This window comes from Microtus pennsylvanicus, chromosome 6 (assembly GCF_037038515.1).
Source record: "Microtus pennsylvanicus isolate mMicPen1 chromosome 6, mMicPen1.hap1, whole genome shotgun sequence".
Classification (NCBI taxonomy): domain Eukaryota; kingdom Metazoa; phylum Chordata; class Mammalia; order Rodentia; family Cricetidae; genus Microtus; species Microtus pennsylvanicus.
Genome location: NC_134584.1, coordinates 114,287,420 through 114,301,987, shown reverse-complemented (window position 1 = coordinate 114,301,987; position 14,568 = coordinate 114,287,420). Strand labels below are relative to the sequence as shown.

The window sequence follows — 14,568 nt, the reverse complement described above, 5'->3', positions numbered from 1 at the left end:
GCCCTCTACAACAATAATAAATAAATATTTTTATATACATACATAATAAAAAATTAAGATAAATCTTAAAGATTAAAAGTCATAATGATACCTAATACTTCATATGCTAAATTAAATTTTAAACTTAATTAAACATTTTTCAAATTCCCCTCAGAATATTAGTCTTTTAAATTAATTATTTGGAAGTCCAATATCTCCTTCAAATCCCCATCTTTCATTCAGATATTTCATCTTCTCAGATATAACGGAGGTTCTCACCTGGCTGCTGTCCCTACAAGGCAAGGCTAAGCTCCCACACTGTATGACTCTCCTGCATGAACCCCAAGAAACAAGTATTTATTATGCTGTAGGAGACCAAGAGGTAGAGTCACTATCTCTGCCCTTCAGCCAGTCCTCGAAATGCTCACAGCCATATTTGAAAATCACCCCCAGACAGACTCACCTTTAAAATACGTAGGCCTCATGAAAAGAGAACCCATCACTTAACCTGAGAGCCCTTTGCCTTTGTCCCCATTGTCCCGGTGGCCTGCAGCTGTGTTCTGGTGTCTACTCAGCCATCCTAACCCCTCCCATCTGCAGTGACTTAGGGCTTCTGTATGGAGCACATCTCTCTGAGCGCTCTGAAGACTTGGTGACGGTCCTTGACTCTGAGCAGAAGGGAACAGAAGGGGTTGGGGCGGAGGGTGCATGTAAACGATGCAAAAAACGGTGCCCAGGTGTGAAATTCTTCAAACAAGGGGGGTCAGGGAAGCAGCCCATGACTTTGTGAGCTGACCCGAAAGACTTCCCTCCGCGATGGAATCTGTGACCGAGAGAGCTCACGGATCTCAATTCTCAATCTTATAAAAACAATCTATGCTGGATTTAAAAGGAGGAAGGAGTACAATGGGCCTACAGCCAATGCTGATCACGACACCCACAGATTAGCACGTCGGTCAAGCTTGAGCACAGACGTTCCTCTCTGCTGCGGATGATAGTGCAGAGAGACGCACAGCTAATCAAGGGCAAGCCAATGAGTGACCGCAGAGAGCTCGTCCATTATGGCAGAAGAGAGAGGGCAGAATGGAGGAGCCGAGGTGGTGAGTGGCTATAAAGGAACAGTGTGTTTTGGACCCGGCAGGACAGTTGCACATATGAACTCAGAGCAGTTGAGAAAATATACACAGGACTTGCCCCGGTTCATGCTAGGACAGAGTGTGGGCACGGAGGGGATTGCATTTTCTTTAGAGGTGTGGCCCCTAATGTGTAGACCACCCTCTGGTGAAGGCCAGGCATCCAAGCGTATATAGTTTAAATCCTACTGGATGGGTTTGAAGAAGTAAGAGCTGGGTGAGTATGAAATGAGAGGGATCTAAGAAGGGGGGTATGTGAATATGACTAAAATGCATATAATTATAACAAGAAAAACAACTATTTTTCAACGGTTCTCAACCCACACTGGCTCCCCGGAGCTAAAACTCAACCAGCACCCTGCTCTCATCTTTTTAGATCTCCTATAAGCACAGCGATGCCTTGAAATAATGGTTTTTAGTTTTAAAAATGTAAATCAATGGAGCATCTCCACTCGGCAGCACTTCCCCTCTGAGGGGCCTGACCTCCTAGTACAGCCACAGACCTCGTGTATCCGTTCATCTGATGGTGGGGAGCTGGGTGGCAGCAAAGTGCCTAAGGAGGAAACAACCAGGCTCTCTAAGGATGAGCGTAAAGCCCTCGGAATGGCCTGTCACTGCGCGATGGACATCATCCTCCCACTCAATTGACAGGCCTTCCTCCGGCTATAGGCTCTCGACTGTAATTACAGGAAAGGCCATACCATAAAGATGGGGGAGGGGGTAATTGACAAAAAGCTCCGTGTGCTGACTCGAGGACCGATGGCCCAGCCTCGCACTGCTTCTTCTCCAAAGACGACTGACTGATGCAGAGTCCATTAACCCAGGGCCAGGCAAACCCAGGAGATGGGGCTTCTGCACTCAGGGCACTCGGCTCACAGAGGCAGCTCCAGGACTCTAACCCCCAGTTCCGTGAGTGTTGTCATACAAATTATGCTCAAGAGCCACAGTTTTGCCGTGGATTGCTTTGGCTTGCTCACATCTTTGCGTTTGTGTTATGTTTATTTATCAACCCATCCAAAATGCAAACGGCAGGGCATTTGGAGGCTTTGAAACCTGAAATCCAGCAAAGCTTCCGGCTCTGCTACTATAAAGTCAAGAATCCAAAGGTACTTAGGAAGAAAGCAGCCACCATTAACCTTCTCACACAGAGGCAGATTAGGGACTGGGGCTATGGCTAGGTCAGTCAAGGGCTTGCCACGTAGGCATTAGGACAGTAGTTGGATCTCCAGGACCCAGATTACAAATCTTAGTGCAGAGGCAACACAAGCTCATAACACCAAAACTGAGGCACAATGAAGACAGGAAGTCTAGCTAAATCAGCAAACTACATGTGCACTGAGAGACTCCATCTCAAAGACAAAGGAGGAATGCATCAAAGCAGACATGCATGAGGCTGAACTCTGGCTGGCATACTCATGCACACATGCACCTGCACTTGGACACAAGTGTTGGAATCCCATATCATGCAATGGGTGAGAACATGGCCCCGGAGGGTTTGAAAACCATTCCACCTGTCTGCCCCTTACCTTACTGTAGACTTTTGATCTCAATCTTTCCAGCTGTAAGATGAGCATAATGTAGTATTAAGAAAGACGTGATGTGTTATATATTCACAGACATCTAAGAGTTGGACAAGAACGACATAAACATGATGTGTATGTACTATTGTGGGTTTGGGTTTTACATGATTAGTCACAACCTACACAAGGAATAGTTCACATTAAACTTTTCCAAGATTCCTTATAAAATGACAGGCACTTTGGGATGCCTGGAATGACCCAAAGCAACTGCTCCTGTGAGCTATAACATGAATGGCGCCGTTAATTATAGCCACACAGATGAACTTTGTTCAACAGGACATGTGTGTTCATCAGCCTGTGGATGCAGAAATCAAAGTATGACTAAATGAGCAGGTAGCTTGCTTGCTGTTAAAATGAGCACCGCAATGAAAACCCTTTCCTTTTTGAGGAAGCCTCAAACCAGAGCGATTCTGGTCTCCAATCATCACTCAGAGATCCTTTCCACAGAATGTGCTTTGGAGAGCAAGTCTAATTCATGGAGGCAATGCTAAGTAGAAAGCCTGGATTATTCCCATCTATAACTGGTTGGAAGTGTGCCTACACTTCTTGCTGGAGGAAGGCTAACCTCCTACAGCAGAGGACCACTGGGAATAAAATACCGAAAGTCATGGCCTTCAAGTAGGGGGCCCAGTTTGATCCCTGCAGGAAGAACCAGCAGCTTTAACTGGAATGTCACTTTGGACACTGGGGAAATAGGAAAATTGTTGGCTGAGTGAGAAGGAAAACTTGAGATGAGGAACACAGAAAAATCAGCCAAAGCAGCCCATGCATTCCACGTGCCAGGCACCAGGCTGCATGTAGTTCTTAAAAAGACAACGGATGACGAGAAAGGATAAACCTAACACATTTTATTTGATGATGCAGGGTCTCTTAGAACCAAGTACTTTCTGGATAATGTTGCTAGGCCGATGTGAATCACTCAGGATTCCACATTAAAATTTCTCTGAGCCAATAGAGAAAGAAAATTTAAGTGTACATCTTGTCTCCCTTGAGAGTGAAGGGAAACATTTTGTAGATACCTCCTGGGGACAGGGCCTAGTCCTAGTCCTTAAGGTCAAAGACGTGTCTGCTCAGTGTCATGCTCTTCCATGTAGAGGAGCGGATGTTCTTACCACTATATACAATCAGCCTGACGCGTACTGAATGTTGAATAGTCTAGTACACTGTGAGGTGAGCACTGCATACAGATGAGGAAGGCAAGGCTAGGAGGTTACAGGAATGAGCTTAATTGCTAAAGAGTTACTGAGGGTGTTTATCTGGTAGACCATGCCATGGACCAACTTCTTCACTAGCCAGTGAATATAAAAGATTACTCAATGGGAAAGCACATACATGAACACACCCTCATGATTAAGGTCTCAGCCAAGCGCTACTGGTCTATGGTTCCAGTCTTAAGTCCTCACTCCCTAAGCTAGTCTTTGATTCAAAGATGCTTCGTTATGTTCAGATTTTCTCCAGGTGTGAGTTAGCATTCCCTAATTAAGATTTTGTGACTGCCCTTCCTCCCAGGCACTGCAATGAATCCTTTTACTGCGTTGGAAAGAAGGCACCCAGAAATACAGGCCCACACTTTTCTACATCAGTGTGAAGGACAAGATAATTAAATTGCAATAACTGTTCACAAAACACTATGAGGTGGCAGGCTAGGGTTGGAAAGTGCCACACCACAGTATCCAAGAGTGAGGCCTGCTGTTTTACTGGAGAGACAGGATACAGATGAGAATACAACATTGGGGGAAGGAGGAAGGAGATGACAAACAGGCTAAGTGACCGAAGGTCTGGTCAAGACTTTGTGGACACACTGACACTGAGCTTTATTTTGGAATGTCAAAGACAATTTGCCAATAGGCAAGCATAATATATCAGGAGGTAGACAGATAGGATAGATGACAATGGTGAGCTCAGTCCACTCTGGCTGAAGCATCAAGTCAGCCATGAGGGAAGACAGGGAAGGAAAAGAAAGTAGACTGGACAGTCAGGGCAAGTCCAGAGGCCTGCGTGCCAAGAAGAGAGCTTGTGGTGACTGTCCTAGGAGCGCATCACTAGAGATATTTCATGAAGCTCCTGCTCAAGAGGGACTGCAGTGGAGCAAATAGTGATGTGGTTGCTCCCCGAGCTGTTTCTAAGGCAGATTGGCTAGCTGCTTAGCTTGACAAAGAGAAGAGAAAATGTGGTAGTTTGAAAGACAATGGCCCCCGTAGGATCATATGTTTGAATATTTGGTATCCATTAGGTAAAACTCTTTGGAAAGGATTAGGAGGTGTGCCTTATTGGAGGAAATGTGCCACTGGGGCCAGGCTTTGAAGTTTCAAAATACTCACGCCATTCTCAATGCTGCTTCCTACCTCCTACTTACAGATCCAGATGTGAGTGCTCAGCCATTCTTGTCGCCATGATTTTGCTACACTCATGGACTTTGACCCTCAGAAGCCCCACCGCAATTAAACACTTCCTTTCATAAGCTGACTTGGCCATGGTGTTCTTTACAACAACAGAAAAGTGACTAAGATGAGGGGGTTCCTAAGGAAGGGATGGGGAATACTGCAGAGCCACCACACGGAGCTGGGTGAGAGCTGGCTGCTGGCCAGAGAGCTTAGGCACAAAGACTAGGTATCCAAGAGGGTGCTTTGCAATTCAAAAAAAGGACAACCAAGTAATTATGAGGGCCACTTGCCTCCTTCTGTGCCTGCACTATGTCAAAAAGTGTCCTCCCTCCTTTCTATTCTATCCAGCAAGCCACCAGTCTGAAATTAGGCCTCTGTTGAAATGGCATAGTTCATGATCTCCTTGCGAAAGGTGTATGTGATTTTAGAGGACATATAGCAATGAGCACAAGAGAACTAGCTCCATCACCACAAGCCTGACTGTTGGAGGAGGCCAGAGTGGTGACTGCAGACAAGGGTACCACAAAAACGCACAGGCGCATCAACAGCATTTGGGGTCAGTTAGGATAACTGATGATGCCTGAAAGTGTGTGTGGTACCTTTAGTTACTCAAACACAGCAACACGGAGCACTCCCAGCCGACTTCAACTTATCTGCATCTGATGACCATGGGAACCAATACCATCATCTGGCTAGTAACCTTCCATGTCTTTGATTATGAAGGAAAATTCAAGCACAAATACAAGCCAACCCATACCCCAACTCAAACGAAAAAAAAAACCAACAACAACAATAAAAAAAATCCAAAACCATTCTCCCCCAATCTGAACAAATCATTTAGTGTAAAAATAAACAGAAGTAGAAATTGTCTCTAATAAACTAATATTGGTCTCCCTGGAGGGTTAATTATATCGCTCCGTGTTTTAAGAAGATTGTAAATTGCCAGTTTCAACAGATGTTCTTTTAAAAGAATTGGTTATCTGGGAAATGGAGGGTCTTTGTTAGCGCGCACCCCAGTAGAATATAAAGACTAAAATTATCCCGCTATCTGTCAGCCGTGCCTCCCCACCAATTGTTACTCACACCAATATACACCCTGTGGTTATCATCAGCTTTTGTGGCAAGTATTCCAGCCTCACTGTGAGTTCAGATTCCAGTTAGCATGCTGCAGGGCTTTCCAAGCCTGGCTTAGGACCATCCCACCGACACAACCTGTCCCCTTCCCACCGTGACAAGCCTCAGCTCCAGAAAATAGCTTATGACAACCTATCTCCTGTTGTACTGGGAAGAGAGAGACTGGGTGATCATAAAGAAGGAGAACTTTCTAGAAATACAAGGCCTGTCTGAATTTAAATGCTTGAACATGTAAAATACATGTTACATGTATACATTTACACATATGTGAATCCTCCTCAGGAACTGATGAGAATTTAAGTCTCGCTGGTAAAGTGCTTAAAAGAAAAAGAAAAAAAAGAGGGAGATAAGAAGACAGCACAGTCAGTTAAATGTTTGCCTTGCAGACAGGCAGACCTGAGTGTGGTTGATCCTCAGAACCCACATAAAAATAAAAAGCTGGGGCCAGCCAGCGGTGGTACACGCCTTTAATCCCCCAGCACTTGGGAAGTAGAAACAAGCAGATCTCTGTGAGTTCAAGGCCAGCCTGGTCTACGCAAGCTAGTTCCAGGACAAGCTACAAAGAAACCCTGACTCTAAAAAAACAACAACAAACCCAAAACAAACAAACAAACAACAACAACAACAAAGGCTGGCTATGGTGGTGTGGGCTGAGCACTGAGGTAGCAAAGACTGGCAGATCCCTGAGACTTGCTGGTCAGCTAATCTAACCTACTTGGTGAGTTCCAGGGTAATGATCCTGTCTTAAAAACTGACAGTACCCTACACATACATACGTGCATAGGCACACACATACACACGAAAAAGACAATCACGTGCAACCCTCTTGTCCCCCACACCCCCGCTGTCATTCTGCAAACACTGAAGGGCGCTAGCAAATGCAGAAAGCGCAGCTTCCACTTGTGTATCTGACCAAGAAAACAGTGAAAAGACCCCACACATGACAGTTCATTATTCTAAACAGGAGGACCTGGGCTGACCTGGGCTGTGGAGAAAACATATGTTCTTGTGTTCCAGCTGGCGGTGGGTGTCTAGCTGCCAACCTCACTTGACCTAACTCTTCATTATCATCCCAATTAGACTCACTTCACAGATAGGGAAACTGAGGCTGAGGGAGATTAATGACTCTTCCAGAAAACCTAACAGAATCAGCTTTCACTATTGATCTCCTGGTAACAAGCATAAAATCTCATGTCAGCCGGAGAGGGGAGCAGGTACTGTGGATCCTGACTGTTCCTGAAAGGGCCTGTTTGCCCTAGGACTCCGGACATGCTGGGGAGATTAGGCCGCTCAGTGTCCCTACTGGCAGGGAGGCATGAGGCAGCCAGGGCCCTTGGCTGAGGGAATGGAGCCCAAAGTGAAGTAACAGACCTGGCAACTGGAGAGCAGCTGCGCTGCAATGGTGTCTGGTGACTTATTCTGTATTTGACCTTTCACGTTATCACGTGTATACGTGTTTGCATACGTATGTAAGCCTGTGGAGGTCAGAAGACAACCCGGGTTTTGTTCCTCAGGCACCTTCCTCTGTTTGTTTCTTTTCTTTGCTTCAGATAAGTTCTCTCATTGTCCTGGAACTTCAGCAAGTTGTAGGGGCCCATCTGTCTCTGCCTCCCACTCACCATCACTGTGATGTCACTCCGACTGTAAGCATGGCCACTCAATCTGGCTTTTTAAGTGGGTTCTGAAGATGAAATTAGGTCCTCACTGGCTGATCCTCTCTCTAGTTATTATTTCTCATATATATTATATATCCCCCTACAATTTCTCTAGGGATCCACCTGGAGGCTTATTTGACAAGAATGGGAACTAAGACTCTTAGTGCCCAAGCCATATGCCTGACCTGTGTCCCATCGAATATTTCCAGTGATGTCTGATGGGCACAGAGTCCCAGCATTGCCCTCCACAGCAGCTCCAAAGGCTCTGGAACTAACCACCAGAGAACCAGGATGCCAGCTGGAGCCAGAAGAGAATCCTTGTACCATCTGAAGTCTCTCAGGCACACACTCAGCTGAGACATGAGCAAGAAGAGAACCCAGAGAAAACTCAAGGTCAGCCTTCTAGGGTTTAGAAAGTGGGCTTGAGGACGGTGTATGGGCGAGACGTCATACTACTCTAAGAAGAACAGAGTATGACCACAGCACCTAAAACTGAGCTATGCAAAATCAGTACCGCAGCTCAGCGAGGACTCGAATATTCACAGAGCAATATGGCATCTCGCTTCTGGGCTCACTGTGGAAGTTATGCCAACTTCAAAGGCACGGGGATAAGGAACTTCTTTCCATCAAAGACCTGTCTCTCATGGTCCCTCTATCCCCACCCAAATGTAGCAGGAACCCTCACACCTTTCCATGTTCACCCTGTCTGGTTCCTAGGTGATGCACCCCCTTACTACTTCACTTAGAAACTGGCACGTGGCCACAACAGTCCATGACTATAGAGAAGAGAAGCCTCAATGCTTCCTACTCTGGAGACTCAGACGACTCTGAGGCACACGGAACAGTGACTTTGGGGGAAACACGTCTTTCTCCCTCTGGTCCAGGTCCAGGGTAGGAAGTTGATTTAGGGGCCTAAATGGTTTCAGTGGCCCGGTTCCAGTGTTTTGGAGAATGGGAATCCTGTAAGCTAGTTGTCGGGAAGGCTAACACAACTAGAGAAGCAATCCCATAGCTCCTTTCCCACAGGCTTGATGCACTAAGTCACAACTACTAGAACTGCTTCACAGACAAGACAACGTTGATCTGCCCACTCCAAGTAGGCATTTATCAAACTCTAGAGCAGTGGTTCTCAACCTGCGTGTCATGACCACTTTGCGGGGGGTGGGGGTGGTGGTCACGTGTCAGTTATCCTACATATTAGATAGGTCCATTGTGGTTCACAACAGTGGCAAAATTACAGTTATGAAGTAGCAATGAAATAATTATATGGTTGGGGATCAGCATGGCATGAGGAACCGTATGGAAAGGACTGTAGCATTAGGAAGGCTGGGAGCCTGCTCTAGAAACATTTAATTATTGCTACTGCAGGGGGGAGTTGTTGTTGACATCTGCATGGTACGGGTTAGGGGTTCTACTAAACTCCTTCCAATGTGCAGGTCAGACAACCACCCCCTAAGATGATGCAGTTTCCGCTCTCAATAAGGCCAAGGCTGAGCATCCTCAGTCAGTCCTGAGCAGGTAACAGGTAAGGTAAGCCTTTGCACTTTCCAGATGATGGTTTGGATGTCCAATGCCATGCACAGACCAAGGTCTAATGAGTGGACTCCTTAACATATATGGGCTGGACCTTAATGGATCCCATTAGTTCATGGGAAGAGATGCAGCACGGGGCAGACAATTCCCAGAGGCTCAAGGCCGCCGATGCACCTGCTTTGTCAGGAAGGGAAACCAAGGGACCCTTGCATTAGTCATTCGGGAAAGCCTAGCACCTGTCTATATCAACATGTTCACGATGAGAAAAGAAAAGGGAAAAAAACCAAAAAGAGATAAATTATTTATCAGCATAAATATTAAAGAAAATTGCAAAACACAGTCTGGTGTCACCCAGCTGTTGTTACGGAATCATCTTGTTATAGCTTCTGGCAAAATACTGTTGTTCTTAATATCAGTGCAATGGAATTGTTGGGGGTGAACTGCACAGGGTACACGTGTCTGCCTGCCATTGAGGGCACTCAGCAGCTTGCCAACTGGCTTGTCATACCCACATGGAGAACTGTGCAAGGACACCCCATTAGGAAATAGGAAGAGATCATGAACTTCATTGGAACTCAAGATGCAATTTAAACACACACATGGGTGTGCTGCAGATAGATTCAAATATCTCAGGAGAGTCCATTGCTACTTTTATGAACTAGTTAATGGATATATGTATATATTAAATATATTTATATATAAATACTATTTATACTATTATATACTCTATATATACTATATTTACTATTAAATATTAAGTTGTGTGGGTCAGTGAGAAGGCTTGGTGGGTAAAAATACTTGCTACTAAATTGGATCATGTTGAATTTGACCCATGGAGCCAGGATGACAGGAGTGAACTGATTCCTGCAAGTTGTTCTCTGACCTCCACTTGAACCCTAAAGCATGCGCGTGCATACACACGTGGATACACACATTTCACAAAAATGTGAAAAAGTAATTATTAAGTTTTGCAGATGTATGATTAAGTAAGCAATAGAAAATACAAAGATGAGAAGTTTCAAAACCTAAAACTTTTGGGTAATTCTAGCATGTTTGATTGTACTTGGCATTACTGACATCCATTGTATATGTATAGTGGAATTACTATTGTAGACGTATTGGTGTGGGACTGCCCATTTTTTTTCCAACTGCACATTCAAGGATCTCATATTGGCAGCCTGAAATAGGGCAGGGCACGGGTATTTACACCAGAGTAATGAGCATACACCCTACGCTTGTGCTGGCACACCACCATCACTACCAACGCCCACAGAGAAATCAGGTGCATGGTAACGGCATTCACCACGGGATTTTGTTTCTCCACAAAATGCCCATTATTCCAAGTTTAGCAAACTCTTGTCAGCAGCTCCATAGGCTCCTAGGGAACCAAGAAGTTTAATAAATCTGTGCAATAATAATTAAACACTGTAAATAATTTATCTGCTGAAGCTCCCTGACTGGTCCTTTATGCCTCTGTAGAAAAGTGATCCATGCTGACATCCTGAATGAGACTGGCAAAAGAAGTGTACGGAGGAGTGGTGGAGGGAAGCAGGTTTGCTCAATAATGGATGAGGCCCCATGCTGGGAAGAGGGACCCTCAGAAAAGAGGCTCTGTGGCAATCTGTCTTTCATCTGGAGCTGGCCTCAGGGCGGAGGTGCTGCCCTGAATCCGTGGCACAATTGCTGGCTTGTGAGCAGATGTCCTGCACGCAGAGAGCAGCGCTCTGGAGACACGGAGCTAAACAGACCCACGCTGCGAGACAGGATCCCCTCGCTGCTACTGAAAGATCACAGTATATATTAATCTAGCAGGCTGCTGAATAACATTTTGAAGGAGGGATTATGAAGTTGAGAAATCCCACGGGGAGGCCAAATGACTTTCCCACCAAAATGGGAGGGAGAAAGTCATCCGGTTGCTGTAGAATCTGTATGTGTGTTTTTGGAGTGTGCAGGCTACCGGGCAGATTCTGTACCCAAGAACGAACTAGAAACACAGTTTATCAAGGAGTTGTGCGGTCCCCAGCCGAGAGAGCTAAAATTTCACATCCATTACCCAAATGATGCTTTTTAAACTACCGTGTACTTGGATTAAAAGTTCATGTGGCTGGAAGAAGTCATGTTTGTGGGGTCGAGGGTCAAGGCAAATTTTATTTTTGACTTAATTTTGCAAAAAACTTAAAGTTCCTTTAAAAATAGTTTGTAGGACAGTGTAAAGCACTTGCCACTCAAGCTGGACGACCTAAGTTCAAACCTCAGAACTCATGATGAAAGGGGAAAACAGACTTTCACATGGGTGTCATGGTGTGTGCATGACTGCACGCACACATACATACACACTCACATACATGCAAGAGTAAAGTATTTTTAAAACAGTATATCAATTAAGAAGAAAAAAGAACACATTGCCTTCAACCCCTTGTACCGAGATGATTGATCTCCTGCTGTCTAGGAAGGTGTGAGGAAGGGCTGGACACAGGTCAAGGGTATTCAGTGACATGCTTGGTGACAAGCAAGTCTCCTGCACTGTTTTCCTCAACTGCTCTGCATTTGTGGCTTCACTGTAGGGCGGAGCAGAACAGGAGTGCCTTATTCTATTTATAATCCCAAGCCCTGGGGCAGGAGACACCACTGAGAGCCAATGTCGCCATGATGGAGCAGCTAGAGGAAGGAAGGAGCCAGTGGAAAGAGCCGTGCACACAATGCCGCCATGATGGCGCTGTTAGAGAAATGGAGTGGAGGGCATTATTCCTTTCCTTCACTCCCAAGACCTCTGGTTTCAGAACGGTTCATTCAAAAGCAATCGCTTCCTCCTGAAGACAGATCTTGATCATAGCTTACTGTTCATTTGCAACAGGAGACCCATGCAAAGGGGGAAGCCTGCCTAAGGAGGCCAGCCTGCATCCGCTCACTGTCTCCATGCAAATACCATTGTTTCCCAGCCTGACTATTATTAAATTGTAATGCAAACCCGACTTCTGCTTAAGCACCCGTGATGATTAGACTACAAGTCAATTGTGGGTAACACGCAGATATAAATGCGGCTAATAAGTTTTACTGTAATGATTAATCAATTTATGAATACATTATTTAAGCTAATAGCTCAGGTAGGGTATCTTAAACAAGTTACAGAGCACATCGACCAATTCCAACTCCAGCTGCCAGATCAATAGCAAACTGTAAGTAAACTCTGGGGAATAAGCACACTTGCAAAAAAAAAATAATAAATGCAAACAAAAGAATCTTAGGTGAAGAAAACCTACAATAGTTTCAATTTGAAGACAAACATACACTACTTCAACATATACCAAAGTTGAAAGGAAATGGTTAAAAAAATATATGGGTACTTTCCATCCTCTGTTGTGACAAATAAAAGCAGCTCACACCGTTACATACGCTGGTGCAGACCAGGGCCCACACAGGCACCATGCATTAAAGGTGGCGTTGATACCTTAAAGTAATGAAGCCTCGGCTCAGCTCACTGTCTGTTTATCTATAACTGTCCCTTTTAATACTACTAATAATGACAATAATAATAATGATAATAATAATAATAATGTATGTTCCAAAAGTAAGACTACCAAATTTGCTGCATGTGGCCCATCTTCCAGTCCACAGAGGGGACACCTGTTCTCTTACAGCCAGACATCTCCCCTGCTGCCAAGCACAGGGGGATTTTGTAAGCAAAGCAAACCCTTACATTGTAACACTGTCCTGTTCCTTTTTTTTTTTAAATTAGGGCTAATTAATGTGAGTTTAATAAATAAACCAAAAGGGCCTTGATTTTCAAAGGTGGGCCATTTTATCACAGCTTCAAGCGATGGTGCATTTTAAAAAATTAATTAGAATCTTGTGAGATTGGCCACACGTTATTGAGTAAGTAACAGCGCCTAAGTGAAACAGATGAAATATTGGTAAGCGATGCAGCCACAGTATAAGTATGTGCAGAGGGTCAGAGGTTAATCCCTATTGATTTTCCAAGTCTGCGTACAGCACCGCTGGGAAAGGCCGGTTCAGTTGGCAATCAGCTAGCACAAATACATTATAAATCTTACTGTCTGCCTCCACTGATCGGTGTCCCTTACTTCCTTTGCTAAAGACCATTAAAAAACTACCAGAAAGGGGGAAAATTCTACTCAGTTGAAACAGAAAGGAAAACCTTGTGGAAGTCTTCTACATTGGACAAAACTTTTGGGGTGAACATTGCTGAACACAAAGGCCCTTCTCCAGGAAGTTGGCTTCCCTCATGGAAGGCAGGACTCACACCATGTTCCTCAGGGTAATTTCGAAGAGTCAACAAAGACTATTGTTCCCATGACCTTCAATACCAAACTTGAAGGGATTCTAAAATGCCTTTCATGTTTGAGGGTGCACAAAGACAGGCGGGGAACTGAATCCTTTCTTTGAGGTTGTAAAGACACCTCCAAGTTGTTTTTGCACAACACAGCTCAACCTTCAAGCAACTAAACAGGGAACCAAATGGAGCCCTTCCCACGCAGAAAGACACTTCGGAGTGACCCCCATATGCGCAAGCTCCACCCCTGCAAACTTAGAGTTCCCTCCTCAACCACTTCTAAAAATAACTATGGACACATGTCTAATCTCCATGATTTTCCTTCTTTACCGAAACCGCACAATGGATCTCCTGTGTACTTGGCGCTTTTGCTAGATACAGGAAACAGATGGGTCCTTCCCAAGTAAAATGAGACCCACATCCCATGTTATGGCATTGTGGGTTACACAGAGGCAGAACACTGTTTTCCCATTCCACAAGGCATATGTAGCCTGTCCACCATCTCTTGTCCACCCCTGAGAAGTAGCATGCTGAAGGACATGTTTACAAATTACTCTATAGAAACATTTTTTTAAATGCCCCTGGGAAGTGGAAGAAAGCAATGTCAGAAATGCAGATGATGCTTGGCTTGGAATGAAACCGGGATAAGAGAGATGGAGAACTCTTTGGATGATTAGGGGTCCCTTCCTACATGGAGACTGCAGGATTTTACTTTAAAGGCTCAAGCCCTAAAAAAATACACAGTTAAAACTCACAGGCAGGTGTTACGTCTGCATACAAATATAACTTCCTTAGCATCTCCATGGTGTACACACGCACACACACAGACACACACACAAACACACACATACTTCCTCTGCTCTAAGCAGAAGACGTGAC

At 44.8% G+C, this 14,568-nt stretch overlaps 1 protein-coding gene across 2 annotated transcripts in view; it reads right to left on the bottom strand.

The window, feature by feature from the left end:
- Nucleotides 1-14,568, bottom strand: part of Wwox (WW domain containing oxidoreductase) — an 871,622-nt gene that overhangs the window by 542,981 nt on the left and 314,073 nt on the right. The window contains exon 9 of one of the 2 annotated variants that reach the window (XM_075977402.1): nucleotides 2,639-2,671. The exons of the other annotated variant lie outside the window; for it this stretch is intronic. Coding sequence (XP_075833517.1) covers nucleotides 2,639-2,671 — 33 coding nt within the window. The remainder of the gene's footprint in view (nucleotides 1-2,638; nucleotides 2,672-14,568) is intronic. 2 annotated transcript variants of the gene reach the window in all.